The following is a 17,447-nucleotide window of genomic DNA, read 5'->3' on the forward strand; positions in this document are numbered from 1 at the left end:
TCCTTAGAATCAAGAAAGAACTGAGTTTAGTCAAGACCAACGGGGCAGCAACAAAGAAACCAGCAAGATTGCAAGAGGATGCAGCAGCAAGGCAGTGGGGGAGGACTCTTTAACTGAGACTGGGAGAGTGGGAGAAGCTGGAGTGCGAGGCACTACTGAAGTCGAGTTACCTTGAACTGGCACAACACTTGAAATAGGCTGGCACCAGAACACTGGGCAACGCTGACCGGTGCCCCCTGGATACTTCTGGGATCCAAGGACCAGGCTGGACCGGACTCGATGGCTCAGGCTGGACTGGACACTGGAGACTGAAGACTCAGAGCAAGGCTGAAAACTCAGAGCAAGGCTGGACTTGGCTGGAAGCCCTGGACTAGGCTGTATTCTCTGGACTAGGGACTTGGAGCAAGGGTGAGAACTTGAAGCAAGGCTGGACTCAGCTGGATACTCTGGATTAGGAACTCAGAGCAAGGCTGAGAACTCGGAGCAATTCGGGTTTGCAGCCAGATAGTTGTGGAACTCCTAAACAAGGTTGAGCACCCAAAGCATGACTGAACTGGACCGGAGATTCACGGCGAGCCTGGAGGTCAAGGGCACACTGAACCCATACTGGAGACCTGGAACTAATCTGCGAGCTAGAAACATTGCAAGGCTGCACCAAAGCCTTGGGGCAAAACTGGACTGGAGGCATGACAAGGCTGGACTGGAGACTCTGGACATGGCTGGAATCTTGAAATGGGGCGAGAAGCGTGCCTGGAACACGCACAAGGTGACTGCAGAGGTCCGATGCTGGACGCAAGACTGAGGTTGCTGGGGTCGACGAGAAGATCCTTGGTGGCAGCAGAAGCAGGATTCAAGTACTGTTCGGTGCAGAACACTGGCACTGATTCCTCTTTGGTAACAGACACTGGTAAGGATGCTTCTGCAGAAGCTGCAGGCTTGTAGGATCAGTTGTCTCCGGCAGCTTGCTCTTCGTGTGTCTGCCTTTTATGCCGATCCTTCGCACACCTGTTCCCTTCTGCGGCCAATCGGGCTGCCTTCTTCACCTGCTTTTCTGCCTGTCGTTGGCGCATGCTAATTGGAAGATTCAAATCCTCCTCAGAAGATTGGCCAGTCAGCGCCTGTGGCTCTTCCCTGCTGACTCATCTCTGGGTATCGCATTCCCGGTTTCAGCCTGGTAAGTTTCTATTTCCTCCTCTGACTCAGAAAGAGTTTTGTTTTCTGAGTCAGAGGCAGGCTGGATTCTCACATGATCAGTGCTAGTTAAGCATGTCATATTTATGGTTTAAGTTTAAGTATAATATTGAATCTTGAATCACATCTTTGTTAATCCAATTGAATTCAGTTTCTGTAGTTACAGTATATATAGTGTTCCTGCTGGCAAGTGAAATATTCAGTTGAGTTACTGATTTAAAAAACCACAAATCTCTGTTTTGTTCTTGTTTCATTTGAGACTTTTTACAAAATGTAGTGAAATCTTGCATTTCAGCTTTATAATCCTTTTGTTTCACTGAATGTTATGTACTTCTTATTGAAATTAATTTAAAAAGCCACCTTCCTCATGGTTATACTTTATATAGGTTGATTTTTTTCAAGTAATAACTGCTCTGAAATACCTTCTACAATTTGTGTAGTACAAAATGCATAATAGTGAAAATTGACACTTAAAAGCCTGCTTTGGAAGGGAGAATGTTCCCTCTCTTATGTTCCTCCTCCTAAATTATAGTTGCTTGAAGCTAGTTACCTCTTCCACTCCCTTGCATCACACTGGACCTTTTTTCTCCCATTGTATCCACTTTTAATTGTCCTAAAGCTAACAAAAATGGACATAGGCAGGTTTCATTAAACAAGCCATAACTTTATGCATTGAGGTGTTTGCAAGTATAAACAGAATCTTTAGAGAACTGTAATACGAGCCAAACTTCTTAAATATCTACTTTTAAAACATCTCTCTGAATCCATACATAATTCGTGAATGTTCCTAAAATTACATTCGGGCTCTCAGAGTTGGGAAATAGATTCATAGTATCTTGTATTCGACCAACACGAAACTCTGGTGTGGGCTGGTCCATGAAGTCACAAGGAGTTGGAAGCGACTGAACAAATAAACAACAAAAATCTTGTATTCTGATGTAGATTTTAATGATAATTTTCATTATAAATTATAAATTAATTGTTAATTCACTGAATGATTTCAGGGAATAATTGTTTTCTGAAATGCAATATAGAGTCTAAGTTTTTACGCAAACAAAATGCAGCTATGATTCCTTAATTTTATATTCAGGTCTTCTAATTTCTTTTAAATAGCATAGTATGACTTAAACTTAAGTTTTGCTTTGTTTCTCTCTCTATTGGGATGTCTGAGTTTGTTTTGTAGAGCAAGCTGCAGTTAATCAAAACTGGAAGTTTCTGAGCGTCTCCTTGGTGTATGGAAGAAGAGGGAAGAGAGCAAAGTGCACTACTTCCTTAAGGAAGTGGAACACATTTGTGTCTCATTAAGCTGCACATACCTACTCTATTTTTCGCTTTGCTGTGGCAATAAAATAGAAAAATATAATTCAATCCATTCGTAATGCAGTGATTGATATATTTATTTTCTGTATCAACAAAAACTCATGTGGATCTGGTGTACTTTTCCCTTGAGGTCTTCTGTTGCTGTTATAAATTCCTTTCCTGAAAAATCAAGAGAGCATGTAGAAGATGATGAGTACAAGATTCCTTCATCGCATCCTGTTTCTTTGCCTTCACAATCATTTCATTGTCATAATATAAAGCCTCATGTTCGGTAAGGTTACTTGAAGATGATGGTAGAGCAACCATTTGGCATGACATTCAATTTGGTTTTATGTTTTCATTGATGTTAATCATAATTATAATGTTACTTTTAAAATTATCTCTTTACATAGAATTTAAAATATTTGGTATCATGTATCAGTACCTATCTGCTAAATTTTTAGAATGTTAGGCATTATTTACAGTGTTTTTGGTTTTTGTTGGTTTTTACAGTATAAAGAATACACTTTTTTGCTGGCTTGTACTTCCTCAGAATATAATTCTTAGTTTCTCAGCTTTTAACAATTATAGTTTAAATATCTTAATGGAGTATCACCTTTTTAATATATATTTCAGCAGTGTGCACACACACAGACACCACACACACACACCCCTGACAGATTTTTTTTATAGCTGAGAGATTTTTGCCCTTGGTGAGTTTACTGATTTTCTTACCAGGGTTGTATTAGTACTTTTTTTTAATTTAGCAAGAACAATTTATTCTTTAACTAAGAATTCATAAATTTATTTACCTTTATAGAAGCAGTGTGAAAGAAGTTATAATTGTCAATTATTTCATTAAACTTTATTTGGTTTGACTTAATTCTGTTCTACCTCTGTTTATTCAGCTGATGTGCAGTTGGTGCTAGAAAATGATATTGCTGTCTTTTATTAAAAATTAAAACATTTGATAGTCATTAAAAACAGGGATAGGGGGGAAGAGTTGAACTTGTCCAAAGGTAAATTAGTTCTTAGTACTAGCTTAAATATCTTCATTTTGCATTTCATTTTTGCATCTAATTCCATATGACTTCCATTAAAACTCCAGTTTTTATGTTTGCTTACAGTGTATTTGAGAATGGTCAGTGCTCTGGAATAACTAATGAAATGCACAATACGTCCTCTGAGATGAAAAAATTGAAACATCCTGATATAGGTATGAGTAGTACATGTTTAGAGAAGAAAAAATAATATGCTGTTTTTAAAATATTACTTTTTAAAAATTAAGGTATTTTAAATGTTTGTTGTTTAGGAGAAGCCTTTGAGTCCACTATCCCAATACCTTTGCCGCCTGTGCGACCTCCTTTGAGGGAAAATTTGAAACATGCATCCATACTCAATAGAACGTCCTCTGATTATGACTTGCTGGTGCACCCTCCAGGTTATATATTCTTTTTTTCTCTCCAATACAGTGAGTCCCTTATAATAAGTCCTTCAAACAAAGCTATATGTAGGCTAAATGTAATATCCTACACTAAATCAGTATTGAGTAACTGAAGCCTCATTTTTATGGATGTATTCTACATATATCTAGTTCAATCCAATAATACATTTTGCTGCCAATGATGATAATATAATCTATTTGATGTATTAATATCTAGTGGTATTAGATTAAGCAGTGCTAATATTTTTGGCCAATTTTACGTATTTGTCTTCTGCATATAAATTTAGCTAGATGTAGACATTTTATTCAATATCAAAATGAATTAAATTCCATCTCAGATAGTCAGAAATATAACAGCATAATTATAATACTGCAGAAAAATGCTGTGTTCTATTTTAATTTATATCCCAAAAGTTGCGGGGGGGGGGAGATATAACTGCCCCCAAAAACTAGATCATCAATTTTAGCAGGACATATTTTTTTTTGTAATTGGCTGGATTGGCCTGGCTGTTATTCCTCAAGCAGTTCACAAATCCTTTTTTAGTTTTTGTGTGTGTGTGTGTTTTCACTTTAGAGAAAAAAGAAGACTAGGATATTTTGTTATGTTATTTATTTGTATCTGAACCTAAAACAAGGGTGAGCAACTTTTCTCTAGCCAGAAACTTTACTTTTATTTTGTGGAATCACCTCCAAGAACTATAGTTAATGTAGGATGTCACGAGAAGGTGGGGCTGTGTCTTGCGTCAGCTGTGGGAGAGCCTGAATAGCTTTACAAACCTCATTCAGGGAAAAGAAACATAAAATGCAGTAGTGACTGTAGGTTCCTGCAGTGTTGTATACCATTGATTTGGACAAAGGAAGGAGAAATAACTTGCAAATGAAGAAACTTTCTACCAGCATAAATGTTGAGTCTGGATACAGATTCAAAGTGTGTACTCATCAAAGAAATTTACATTCCATGAGGAAAATATTGAGCTGGAAGTTTTTACCCCCCCCCCCAAAAAAAAATAAACCCCACACATTTGACACAGAAATGGGGAAGCAAAAGTCCTTTATTCTTACTTTCTTTGCTAAATTTATTTCCATTGTATCAATCAGAATACCCTTGGAGTTTAATTGAGGACTGATCTAATGGAAATTTGTTCCCCCTCAATTCATATAGCTGCTAAAAAGTTTGGCTCCTGCAAAGGGACAAGTCTAGATTGAAATCCTGAAGTACTGTATGTATCTCAAATAACTGAACTGAGGTAGCACTGATTGTCTTTCCTCCAAACAGTATTGTAGCCAAGGAGAAACCTGAGAGAAAAATTGCCAGTAGAACAATTTTCTTCAGTCTTGAGTCCATGGTGATTCTGTATCCACAGATAGGATTCAGATAAAAAACAAGGTGGCTGCTTGAAGCCCAAAATACTTCTGCTTCTAACAGCTGAACATTTCTGTCCCGCAACTTCTTATTGACTATAGCCTCAGCCAAGAAGATTGTTGAAGAGGTCAAGGAAGCAACCAGTGTATCTCCCAAATGTGCTTTAATAATTTTATAACTTGGGAAGGAGATAAGAGTTTGTTGACCAATGTGTATGTAGATTTATCTTTTGCTGAATTAGCCATTCTATTTTCCAAACTTGCTAAAAAGCCATAGAAAAGGAATAGCAAGGGATTTAGGGAGATAGAAGGAAGCTTAAATTACTTAGAAGTGAAGCTTACAGTGTCCTTACTGAAGTCACTGTAATGCTAGATAAACTTTTGAAGAAAGATCTATTAATGAAAATGGGTTTATACAATATGTTCTCTGTCAATGCAGGTGAAGATTTGTCTGACAATCCACCACCTTCCCTTCCTCCACCTCCACCACCCCCTGCACGCCATAGCTTCATTGAGCAAACAAGGCCACTTGTTACAGGAAACAGACCTCTGTCTGGACATGAACTATACCTCCCTTCCGCTGGTAAGAGATGATGATGATAACGGTGATAATGATTTGATTTTATAGTAGAGGTTTAGTTAGAAAAAAATGTCCTCGAATATTCAGCTACTTCTCAGCATACTTCTAACTATGCATTTGGAGGAGTGCACTATAAAATGGAAGAATGTTATGAAATTATTTAGAAAAATAAGACAGTTAATTGCCTCCATTTCCTAAATATATGTAGTATTCATGCTATAGTGATCTGCAAATTAAAAAGTAGTTTTTGTTAGGAGTTCTGGCTTCCAGGGAAGAAATGGCAGACTGAAGATGGCTCCACAAAAAGCAGAGCCAACGACTGTGTGGAATGAAGAGCTGGCGACTAGATTGGTTCTTTGTTAATTTTTCTCTGGACAAGGAGAGATCGCCCACAAGTGCTCCAGATAGCTGCTCCTTGCGAGGTGACTGCAAGACAGAGGTCTCCGGCAGGTTTAGCGTTCTGGGAGACGAGGGAATAGCCATCTTGCCCAAACCACGGTCAGCATCTTTGAAAGGACACTAAGTTCACCTACTTTTCTAATCACTTTTGGAAATTGCTTGTTAACTGCTTTTCAGCTATTAGGAACCTTTGATTGACAAGACTGAAAGCACCAGGTGAGTTTCCATCAATCCTTAGCAAAAGAAGTTTTAAATACAATTATAAGGACCTAAAAAAATATTTTTGGGGGGAATAAACAGCAATAGGATGATTAAGACTTTGATTTTAGAAAGCTACAAATGGACTAAGGGTTCAGATAAATTTGAAATAAGATTTTGAAATTAATTATAAAGAATCCTTCCTGTGGGAAAATGCTTCTGTTTTGAATTCTTTTGTTTTTAAATTGGACACTAGAGGAAATTAGAGGGAACTAAAGGTTATAATTAAAGGAGAAGAACATTCAAACTCTACTTACAATTATAGAATGAAGCAAAATATTTTAACATTGAACATATTGAAGGATATTTTTGAACAATGGACCCAAAAGTTAATTTTAATAGTGTCTATTGTGTTTAAAAGATGTTATGAAAAAGGAACAAATTTTACTGGACAAGACTGAGACTGATCTGAAAATTGATTTAAAAATGACAGGCTACAAGAATGATATGGAAAGATGCTACGCTCACATACAAAAGAAACTGGCCAATGTCTTAATAATTGAAAGGGATATACAAATAACAAATCAAGAGAGTGACCTGGATAATTTTCCTATATTGGATTTACAAAAGAGACTTGCTAACGTTTTGAAGAATTTTGTGAGAAGGGACAAAGAAAAAATGAAAAGAAATCAAGTTGTAGGACATTATTTGATGGGACTAAAGATCAAGATTGTTAGAAGTAAAAGAAGGAATATAAAGTTGTTTTATTTGATCAAGATTAAAATAGATATGTTGTAATGATTGCCTATCCTAAAACACCATCAGACTCATGAACAGGTTTATAAAGATATCTGATTTATTAAAGAATAGTATGCAGGATCACAAAGAAAGCTGAGAGTGGAAAAAGCATGCCAAATGCAAACTAAAAAACCAGTACAAACGAGATCCGTCCCCCCGTAGAATCTTCCCAGGCTCACAATCCCAGGTGCTCCTAACGGCTTCTGCTGGTCCACGGGAAAAGTCCTTGAGCAGAGCACATAACCCAAACACATTCCATTGAAATGAACATAGATACAGAGCTTGGCACAAGGTTTCACAGCAGCTCCCTCCCAACAGAAACACGCGTCAGCACCATGGCATGTGAAACGTTACGATGTACAGTGAACATGACATACGTTGTTTGCTCTGGTAACCTTACTGGATTTTTGGTGACATCAGAACTGAAATGACAAGACTTTATGGATTTGTTTATAGATAAGAGATGGGGTATGGGAATAAGAGATCATTTATTGTATTTTAAGAGAAGATGATAAGTTATTAAAATTGTTGATGCTTGTTGTGATGAAGAGGGAATTCATTTCTTTATATATTTTCTTTTTTATTATTATATTCTTATTTTTTATTTTCTATTTCTCTTTCAAGTTTTCCTTTTTCTTTCTTTTCTGCACTTTTTCTTTTTTTCTTATTTAGTTTGTGTTAGTTTTTACTGTTGTAACTGTAATCTTTAATAAAATTACTATGAAAAAATTAAGTAAAAAGTAGTTTTTGTTTAATGAGTATTATTTAAAAGTAAGTTGGATAGTTACAGTTGAATCCTGTGCCAGAATATTTTATCCAAGGTTATTAAATGTACATTTAATAAAGAGTGTAAAATTATTTCTGTATCAGGATTTAATTGTATGGTGAAACACTGAGATAAACTTCAGCGGAGACAACCACTACTCATTGTCTTTCATGGTGTAGGGCAATTGTTTATTTCGTTTGAAGCAATTTTACCCTAACCAAAGCAATATCCAGAAACGTGCCTTTATAAAAGTTAGCACCTTTATAAAAATTCGTACAGTTTATAAAAATTGGTTCAGGAAGTACCTAAAACACATTCATGAAGGTGAGAGGCAGGAAGCAAAGTTGGAAATTCAAGAAGGGGAGGATCCATAGCTACTGCTCTCTGCTTTCCCTCTGCTGCAGACTATTAATGTAGCTGGCTGAAGATCTATAACTGTTAGAGCTGTTTGCTCTGCCCTTCGTCCTTCCTCTACCTCTGGAATTTTATAAAATGGTAAAATTAGCTAAGTCTAATTTTGCATAATTTATGTATTTTATAAATTTAACTTTCTGTTTTAATTTTTAATGCCCTGCGTCTCTTATTGAATATTGCTAATGCTTGCTTCTCTGACTTTACATGAGGCCCTCAAAAGTCTTTAGGGGTAGTCCTCAGAGACTTCCAGAGGTTCTCAAAGTACAAAGGGACATGAGAGGAAAATTAAAAACATGATTAGAGAGTAATCGTAGTAACTGAATTTAATATTAACTCAATGCAAAACTAAATGAAGTGAAATCAAATTTAGCCTCTGTCCTGATTCTAGTAGTTATCTCAGGGCATGAAGCTCCCAGCATGCTATTCAAAACCAAGTGCAGCACTTGGTCTGGAAATGTTGTTTAGCCTGCACACTAATTCATTCTCAAAGTATTTCATTTTGAAATAGCTACTGCTTGAGTGATTGAAAAGTTCCAGTAATTGTTGTAAAAAAATAATTGCATTTATATATGATAATTTTTATTAGTTAAACATAACTCTTCTCCTTTGTTGAAGAGAGCAAGTACAGCATACCTGTGTTTACTAACTTTTTGCCAATAACCTTTAGTTTGACACCCTCTTCATGCAAGGTACAGTATCTTCACCTAGAGTAATCTTTTTTCCTCCCACTGAAGAGGAAATATCCAGCTTATTCTAGAAATCTTTAAAGAGGCTACAAGAAAGCTCTGAGAAGCTTTGTTGCATGGGTGGCTTTTTATTGTAGATCTAACTAAGTTTACAAAATACAAATTGGAGCAAAGCAGTAGCAGGTGAGTGGGGAGCAATAGCCACAAACTGGTGGATAGAAAGATTTCATGAAGACTAAATCTGTAAGACTTCTAGAGCACATATTTTCCATTGTGTACCTCAAGTTTTCTACAACTTTTTGACAGTATATCTCAACAGTTAAATATGATCAAGTAGCACACTATATTGTAACCTTCATCTGAAATCCTAACTGAAAGAAATGCTGGTTAGTATTAACCACAATTTCTCTGATTAGCACAGTAAACCATAAAAGGGAAGGTGAAATCTGCATGAGAAGGGAGTCCTTTGCACGAGGGGGACCTTATAATTCAGCTCAATTAAATTAAAATTTAATGTATTATACCATTAATCTCTTATGTGTTTTTTTTCAAACTTTCAAATTCTTTTGTCAGCTTATATCCTATGAACAGAAATGCGTAGAAAGATTTTATTTTTCATTTCATAGATCTTTTCTTTGATCCTGCAAATGGCTCAGTTCCTTTACCCCCTGTTAGAAGATCAACTGGTGAAAATATGAAGACCCACAGAACATCCCAGAATTATGACCAACTGCCATCTTCTTCAGGTAATTAAAACATAATATACAGGAATAAAATTGCAGGACTGTTTCTCTGGCATCTTCCTGCATCATTCCAGAAAGATGAATTTGTTGCTTTAATCTTTCAGATTAAATCTTTCAAAATATATATCTATATATTACTAAAACTCTCATGTCTGTTTATGTTTGTAACCTTCAATTGGGCAAAATGGTGCATCATAAGGCAACAGTTTTTGAACCAAGATACTTCAAATGGCCTAAATTACAGAATGTGTCCAAAATCTGGGACCCATTACTCCCATGGGATTGAAATCCGGCAAAGTTATGGCTGCTTCCATGCCACCGCACCTCCTAACTACACTTCACAGAAACCTGTAGGTTGTGTGGCACAAGGGGAGATGGGAAGGTCATACCCCTGTCCTCTTCCCTGCCTCCCTCTGGCCCCTGCACCCAGTTGGCTGGCGGCAAAGCCCAACAGGCAAAAGCGGTGATTGGCTGCTTTGGAACTGAGGCTGAAATTTGAAATCTTTTAATCATAGTGGACGACTTGGATGCCTGCTGGAGAGGTAGGGCTGGCTGGGGGGTGCCAGTGGTTGATGGGTGAGCCCTCTTCCTCCCTGGAGAGAGGGGGCACTTGGGGACATGCTGGGATGGGGATCGGGGTTGCAGCTTTCCTCATGGTCTGTGGCTCCCTTTGTTCCTCTACCCCCCAGCAAAATGGCAGGCAGTTCTGTGGGTCAGCTGAGGATGAGGAATGATTTCTGATGGTCCCTGCCAGCTTCCCAGAGATAAACTTGTTTTCAGTTGTGTGAAAATATTTCAGCTTGCCCTCTTATTTTGCACTTACTTGCTTCATTTTAAATTCTTAATTCTGAATAGGGTGTCATTTAACTCTTAGGCTTACAATAGGTTTCCAGGTACAAAGTCCTATATGGCTTAGTTCCCTGGTACCTTCAGGACTCCTTCCTTACATAAAGCTGACTGGTGCTACATGCTCGTCCTAGGAATACTCAAAGTTTCCCACATACAAGAAGTAGGAGAGGGGAAGGCTCAGAAGCAATGTTTTTTGGTGGTTGGTCCCATCTTGTGAAACAACCTTCCCTCTAGAGCTTCAGTTTGTATTAACCCTTTAATCTTTTTGCAAGGCAGTGAAACTAGAGCTTTTCCACAGGGCTTATCTATTGTTCCTGGGTTAGGGCTGGCATCAAAGTTGTGTGCTGTTAAATGTTACTCATTGTTTTCATTCCTGCTTTTAATCTGTGTTTCTCTTTTTAATTGTCTTGTAAATTGCTGGGAGTCAGTCTTGGTTACAGTGGTTTATAACTGTTAGTGTTAGAATCTAGATGTTCACTACTAGCTTAGAAAAAGAAGAAACATCACAGTTACTACTAAGAAAAAAATCCATAATTCAATGTGTTGAAATATTGTGCAAACTCATGATGTATCTTTAATGTTTATGTAGTGCTTCTCATACAGTCAGATACTGAACGTGTTTACAATCAAAAGGATTAAAATACAACAGTAAAGACAAAGTAAAAACCTATTAAACAAAGCAAAGCTATCCATCCAACATTCATAGAAGGAAATCCAGGCACAAGGTACCTAAAAGATGTAACAGTAGGTGCCTCATGAATTTCAGGTGGGCGAGCATTCCAGGGTACAGGCACCATCACAGAAAAGGCTTGTCTGCGAGTAACCGCAAGATGACACTCAGTCAGTCTCGGCACACGCAGCAGAACCTCCTCTGATGATCTTACCAATCAATCAGGTCTGTAACAGCAAAAATGATCTGTTAGGTATCCTAGTCCCACATTATTTGAGACCTTATATGTAAAAAGCAGAATCTTCAACCAACTTAATTGGAAGCCAGGGCAGTTGCTTCAGGAGAAGCATAATGTGTGCATGACCGTGTGCCATTCTTAGTCTGGCTGTGTCACATTTTGTATCAGTTTCTCCTTTCAGATCAAGCACAAGGATACCTTCATAGAACATACTATAGTAATCCAAACATGAAGTTACCCCTGCCTGAACAAATATAGCTAAACTGTTCCTTTCCATGAAAAGATATAATTAATGCACTTACCAAAATTGGAAATACATCACTAGGCTCCACTGGTAATAATGTCTTTAGGAGGAACCTTTTTAAAGCAAGCAGATTTCTGAAATTCTCATATGTGGAAACCACCCACCCTAAAATCTTAAAGATACAGTCTCAGTTTACTGGCAGTTATCTACCTCGTTGCTGTCCTGGTTCGGAATACGCCTCTCCTGATTCAGAGGTTACAGAGAACTTGAGCTGGATGTCATCAATATATTGATTATTACTAGTCCCCAAACACCAGATGACCTCCCCCAGCAATTTTGTATGGATATTAAGTATCACTGAGGACAAATAATGCTTTCAAGTACCCCGCAACTTAGTTGCCAGGATGGAGAGGTAGTCACTCAAGTTTGTGCAAGTAGGAGCAGAATCATTGTAGCACAGTGCCTTCAACTCAGAGACAAGCCAGGGGAATACTCTGGTTGACAGTATTAAGCTACATGGACATCAAAACATCAGTAATATCACATTCCATTTATCTCTGTCCTGCAGAAGGGCATCTGATACAATAATTCTCAAATCCAGGCCTAAGCCCAGAAAAGGGTTAAAATCATGTCATTTGAAAACATCTGCAGCTATCCGATTACTACCCCATCAAGCATGTTGCCCACACAGAGGCTGGACAGTCTTCATTATGAGAAGCTTTAAACCGTTATTCTTGGCAAGGTAGTTGGACTTGATGGCTTAAAAGATACCTTACAACTTTGATTCTATGATCTATATTTCTAGGAAGAGAGAGGTACTTGTAATTGGGTGGTAGTGAGTGTAACCTTAGGGATCCAGGGAGAACTTTTCAGGAATAGACTACTGCTTCCTTTAAGGTTTGTGGTGGAAAGGTGCAGTTATAATTGCCTTGGAGTTGCCTAGTCAGTCCCCTAACTTTAATAAACTAAAACATAGAGGTGTTATAAGAGTATAAGGCTATGCAAGTAAAGTGTCTTGTCTGTAATCTGAGGCCTCAAAACCTGAAAGCATTCCTGTACATTTAAACCATTAGAACTGGTCACCTAAGGTGTTGTATGTCAGAAGTAGCATTCTGGCAATTTTATCCTTGAAATGACTTGCAAATCTGTTACAGTGGTCGTTGAGGCTCCAGTATAGTTTTCTGGGGGAGATGATGATAAGGCTTGACCATTCTAAACTCTGCTGGATAGCTACTTCGGAATATTGAATTGAGTGAATTAAGGAATATCCAGTTGGTTCCATGGTATGTCTTACACTTAGCTGTCCTGACCTATTTCATTGCCCAGAGCTCCCCAGAAAACTATAAAAAGTAAATAACGTTGAACAAAGCTGAACTTATGCTGGAAAAATTACAGATTTCTAAAACTTCCAGGAAAAAAATATGAGCAGAACATTCCTTTGTTCAAATTCTGTGGACATTCTCTATATTAATGTCTGCTGAATCAAAACTATCTCAAGTTCAGTAGAACAAATAATCCTCAGTGCACTTGTAGGAACAGTAGAAACTCCTTATATACCTGAACTTATTAAGTCTATGAGTTTAAATTTGACTTCAACATATTTTGCTTTGTAATAAGACCTGTCCCAGGGTTTTGAGGTTTTAGTCTAATAGTGGGTATGAAAAAAAAATATCTTCAAGCTGTTACTACAATATATTGCTTTGGTTTGCATAGGGACTGTAGGTTGGCAGCTTCTTCAGTCAGGGCAAAGGTTGGTAAGGGGGCCCCATATATGTCTTCCAGGGTGGCTGCATTGTCCCTACACCTGAATGGCTTGTTAATTGTGCCATGGAGGTGTGGATTGTCTTTGGGATGTCTTACTCCTAAATCCCTTGTTCCTAAATCCCTGGAGGACATATATGGGTCCCCTTACCAACCTTTGCCAGACTGAAGAAGCTGCTTGGACAAGCAGTGAAATGTTCCAACCAAAAAGAAAGAAATCCAGTTGCCATGACTCAACCTACAGACAATTCCACCTGGATGACTGAGAATCTTCATCGACATGTTTGCATAGGGAATTATTAATAATAGTTGACAATTTGGGGAACAAATTCAAAGATATTCTAATGCTACTACTAGTAGTAGTAGTAATACAGATCTTTATCTGAAATTCAATTTCATCAGTTTTATGTAATATGTTCCCATATGTGTTTTGTACAAGTTAAAACATTCAGATATCTTTTTAATACAGACGTTGGTATCCTTGGTGTAAAGCTATAATGGCTATGCATAAGCTATATGCATTGTTTACTCCAATAAAAGAGAATATATATAGCTCAGGGTTGAACTATGGAGTCCTCTTTGTTTTTTTGAACATGGTTGTTTGTTTGCAATGGGACTTTGGATACTAGCCAGTGGGTTAATGTTACTACTGGATGATGCTCATTGTTGGCAACTTCAAATAGATGTTTTAATATTTGAAATTGCTTTTTATTTTTTTAAAATACACTGTTTCTAAATATCCATATCCTTAGTCACATTGCGAGTAATACAGTAATGCAGAATTATTTGTATCAATACAAATAACCATTAAAGCCAAATTAAATGGAAATTTGTGTACTAAATCATAGGATAACTGAAAATATATATTTTTTCTAAAATAGTGAAGATTGTATGGCCAATAAACAAAGGACCGCATAGCTGAGAGTGTGGCATTAGTATTAGAAAAAATAGTAAAAAATGAAACTAAGAAGCACTTCTGGAAGGAGAAAGGAAGCTGATAAGTATCCTTACTCTCTTTCATTCTAGTTAATATATTAGAATGAGTTCAATCAAAAACCTTAAGAATGGAAGGTCATCTGATATGTAATTATTTCTGAGATATTCATTTGCATTTATATTTCTTAAATTATGTTTTAAAATGCTATCCCTTATTTTCATAAATTCCAATAATACTTTATAGTATTTTTTGCAACTGCACATTAAAGAGATAAACATTGCTATAACAGAGGATCATAAACATGAAGGTTTTGAACTAAACAGCACAGAGTACCATTCATAAAAAACATTTGCTTGATGAAATCAGTTAAGTATAAGATGAATTAGTTTTAATTATATCTTTCTTGTATTGTTCAGTGGCTTCTAGTAGGGCATGTTCCTATACCAAACAAAACAAATAACAATTTTGCTTCTATCTATGCAGAGTTTAAATATATCTGAATCCACAATCCAGTTCAAATTCTGCAATTAACTTTGATAGTGATACAATTGAATAGAACCAATGACTTTGAATTAACCAGGAATATCTTTTCTTTTTCAATATCAATTGGCCATTCTTCTTTTTTTTTCTTTTTATATAGATGGTTCGCAAGCACCAGCCAGACCTCCAAAACCACTTCCTCGTAGGACTGCTCCAGAAATACACCATAGGAAGGCACATAATACTAATACATCTATTGAAAATGTCGATGCAAAAATTGCAAAACTTATGGGAGAAGGCTATTCTTTTGAAGAAGTGAAGCGGGCCCTTGAAATAGCCCAGAATAATCTTGATGTAGCACGGAGCATTCTGAGAGAATTTGCTTGCTTTCCTCCATCCGTTTCCCCACGACTCAATCTATAGTAGTATGGAAAACCTTGCAGCAAGCCTAATTCTCCATATATGTGTATGTGTAAACATGAGAAATATTGTACAATTATGAGATGGGATTCAAGAGAGATGTTTTTTCCTGGATATATCTTCAAAGAATGAGTTGGAGCAGTTTTTCAGACTAAGATCAACTGCTCAGTTCAAGATATAAGTGAATTAAATCTGTATTTTTGCTAGCCATATTTTTTGAATCAGGGTTGAACTGACAAATAATTTAAAGAAGTTTACTTCCCATGAACTTTTAATCTGTGAAATGCTTTTTTCATGTTTACAAGATGGTAAATGACAATTTTCAAGCTGATAGTCCTCCTGTGTTCTTGTTCGTATTTTCTATTGTGAGGCATTTCCAGTTGTCTTTATACTGATGTGCCCCATTTACTAAGTCAGTTACTTTTTATACATATATAAGTGCACTCTCCATTTTTATTTTTCAAGGAGCTTTAAAAGCTTTTTGCATTTCTGCTCAAATAAAATGCAAGAAAAATGAGGCCTTCACTACTGATTTTATTTTTCTGGTAGACCTTTGCTATTTACAGAAAGAAAAAGAAAAATGAATGTGTAACATGTTCCTTTGTTTCTGGTCTATTTTAAAGGGATTTTGACCAGCAACACTGGGTAGCTTTTCTCTGACATGTGGTTGTTAAGCTTCAAGATCAAAATGGTTAACTTAAAAAATTAAAATATACAATATTGCATGATAATGACCTCGAAATTTAAATCCATTTTGGTATAGTTATTCAAGATCCAGAGGTTATGGGATTAAAATTAGACTTTTGTTCCATGGTAAGCTTAATGAAAGGCTGTGTATGCCTTAATACTGTAGGTATGTGAAATAGATCCATCATAGTGAATTATATTATCAGTGGTCAGGTAAATTATTATCCTGTCTTTTTGAAAGTAGTTTTTGGTTAATTTCCTGTGTGGATAATTATTCTCTGATGCATCACAGCTTTGGGGATAGGATCATTTTAACGGAACTTTAAATCTTCCATGCTGTTATGTTGCTTCTATAGCAACAAATTGTACAAAGCATTTAATTAATTTGCATTATTTCCTTAAATGTTTATTCAGTCCCCAGATCAACTTACTATCTTATGTCTTTGTTCTTGGACATAACTTTCTGCTTTGAGTTGCTAGTGATCTTTTGAAGCACAAGCCAAATCAGGTTTTTCAATGAATTGCTATATTCAACCTAGAATAATTCCAAAAGTGATTTCAATTTTTTCCCCTAAATCAGTGTTTCTCAACCTTGGCAATTTTAAGATGTGTGGACTTCAGCATGCTGGCTGAGAAATTCTGGGAGTTGAATTCCACACTCCTTAAAATTCCCAAGGTTGAGAAACACTGCCCTAGATCTTCCAATTTCCATTTCACAAACTCTCTGAAATTTTTGACTTGAAGCAGGGTAATCTGAATACAAACTTAACCTTGAGATGATTGTTTTCCCTATCTTGTTTTAGACTAACATATGAAATACATTCTTGCTGGAGGAAATTGGCATTTATATTATACTTTGGGCATGCTTCACCATATATCCTTCATTGACCTGTTTAAGGTCATATGTTATGTAATCCAAGACTAGAGACATCCAAATGAATGTTGATTCTGAGGGAAGGACATACAACATGTAGAATTTATATGGTTTGGCTTTGTGGTATTTCAGCATCCAATGAACCTTTTGACAGGCCAAAGCAGTGGTAAATCCAAAAGATTGGATTCAGTTTAATGGAAATTGCAATTAATATAAGAAGCCAGGTACGCCTGTATTCCCCTGTAATGTCAGTGTTACATCTGTTATCCCTGGTCATTTGGAAAAGTGTCAAGAAATGTCTAATAAAACTGTAGGAGCTCTAACTTCATTTACATTGATTGCTGAAAAATAGAATTTTCACTGACACTCAAGGATTGTACCTCAGCCCTATCATTCCCTGTGAAAAA

General features: G+C 36.7%; 1 protein-coding gene across 3 annotated transcripts in view; it reads left to right on the forward strand.

Moving 5' to 3' along the window:
• CBLB (Cbl proto-oncogene B) overlaps nucleotides 1-17,411 on the forward strand; it is a 91,397-nt gene extending 73,986 nt beyond the window's left edge. For 2 of the 3 annotated variants that reach the window (XM_063305584.1, XM_063305585.1), the window contains 6 exons: nucleotides 2,642-2,782; nucleotides 3,618-3,706; nucleotides 3,803-3,931; nucleotides 5,736-5,879; nucleotides 9,764-9,883; nucleotides 15,220-17,411. In XM_063305584.1, coding sequence (XP_063161654.1) covers nucleotides 2,642-2,782; nucleotides 3,618-3,706; nucleotides 3,803-3,931; nucleotides 5,736-5,879; nucleotides 9,764-9,883; nucleotides 15,220-15,482 — 886 coding nt within the window. In that variant the 3' untranslated portion in view covers nucleotides 15,483-17,411. Of the gene's footprint in view, nucleotides 1-2,641; nucleotides 2,783-3,617; nucleotides 3,707-3,802; nucleotides 3,932-5,735; nucleotides 5,880-9,763; nucleotides 9,884-11,495; nucleotides 11,625-15,219 lie in introns of all 3 variants that reach the window. The other variant, XR_010068094.1, reaches the window with a different exon arrangement.
• The last annotated feature ends 36 nt before the right edge of the window (nucleotides 17,412-17,447 follow it).

This window comes from Candoia aspera, chromosome 5 (assembly GCF_035149785.1).
Source record: "Candoia aspera isolate rCanAsp1 chromosome 5, rCanAsp1.hap2, whole genome shotgun sequence".
In the NCBI taxonomy this organism is placed as follows: Eukaryota; Metazoa; Chordata; class Lepidosauria; order Squamata; family Boidae; genus Candoia; species Candoia aspera.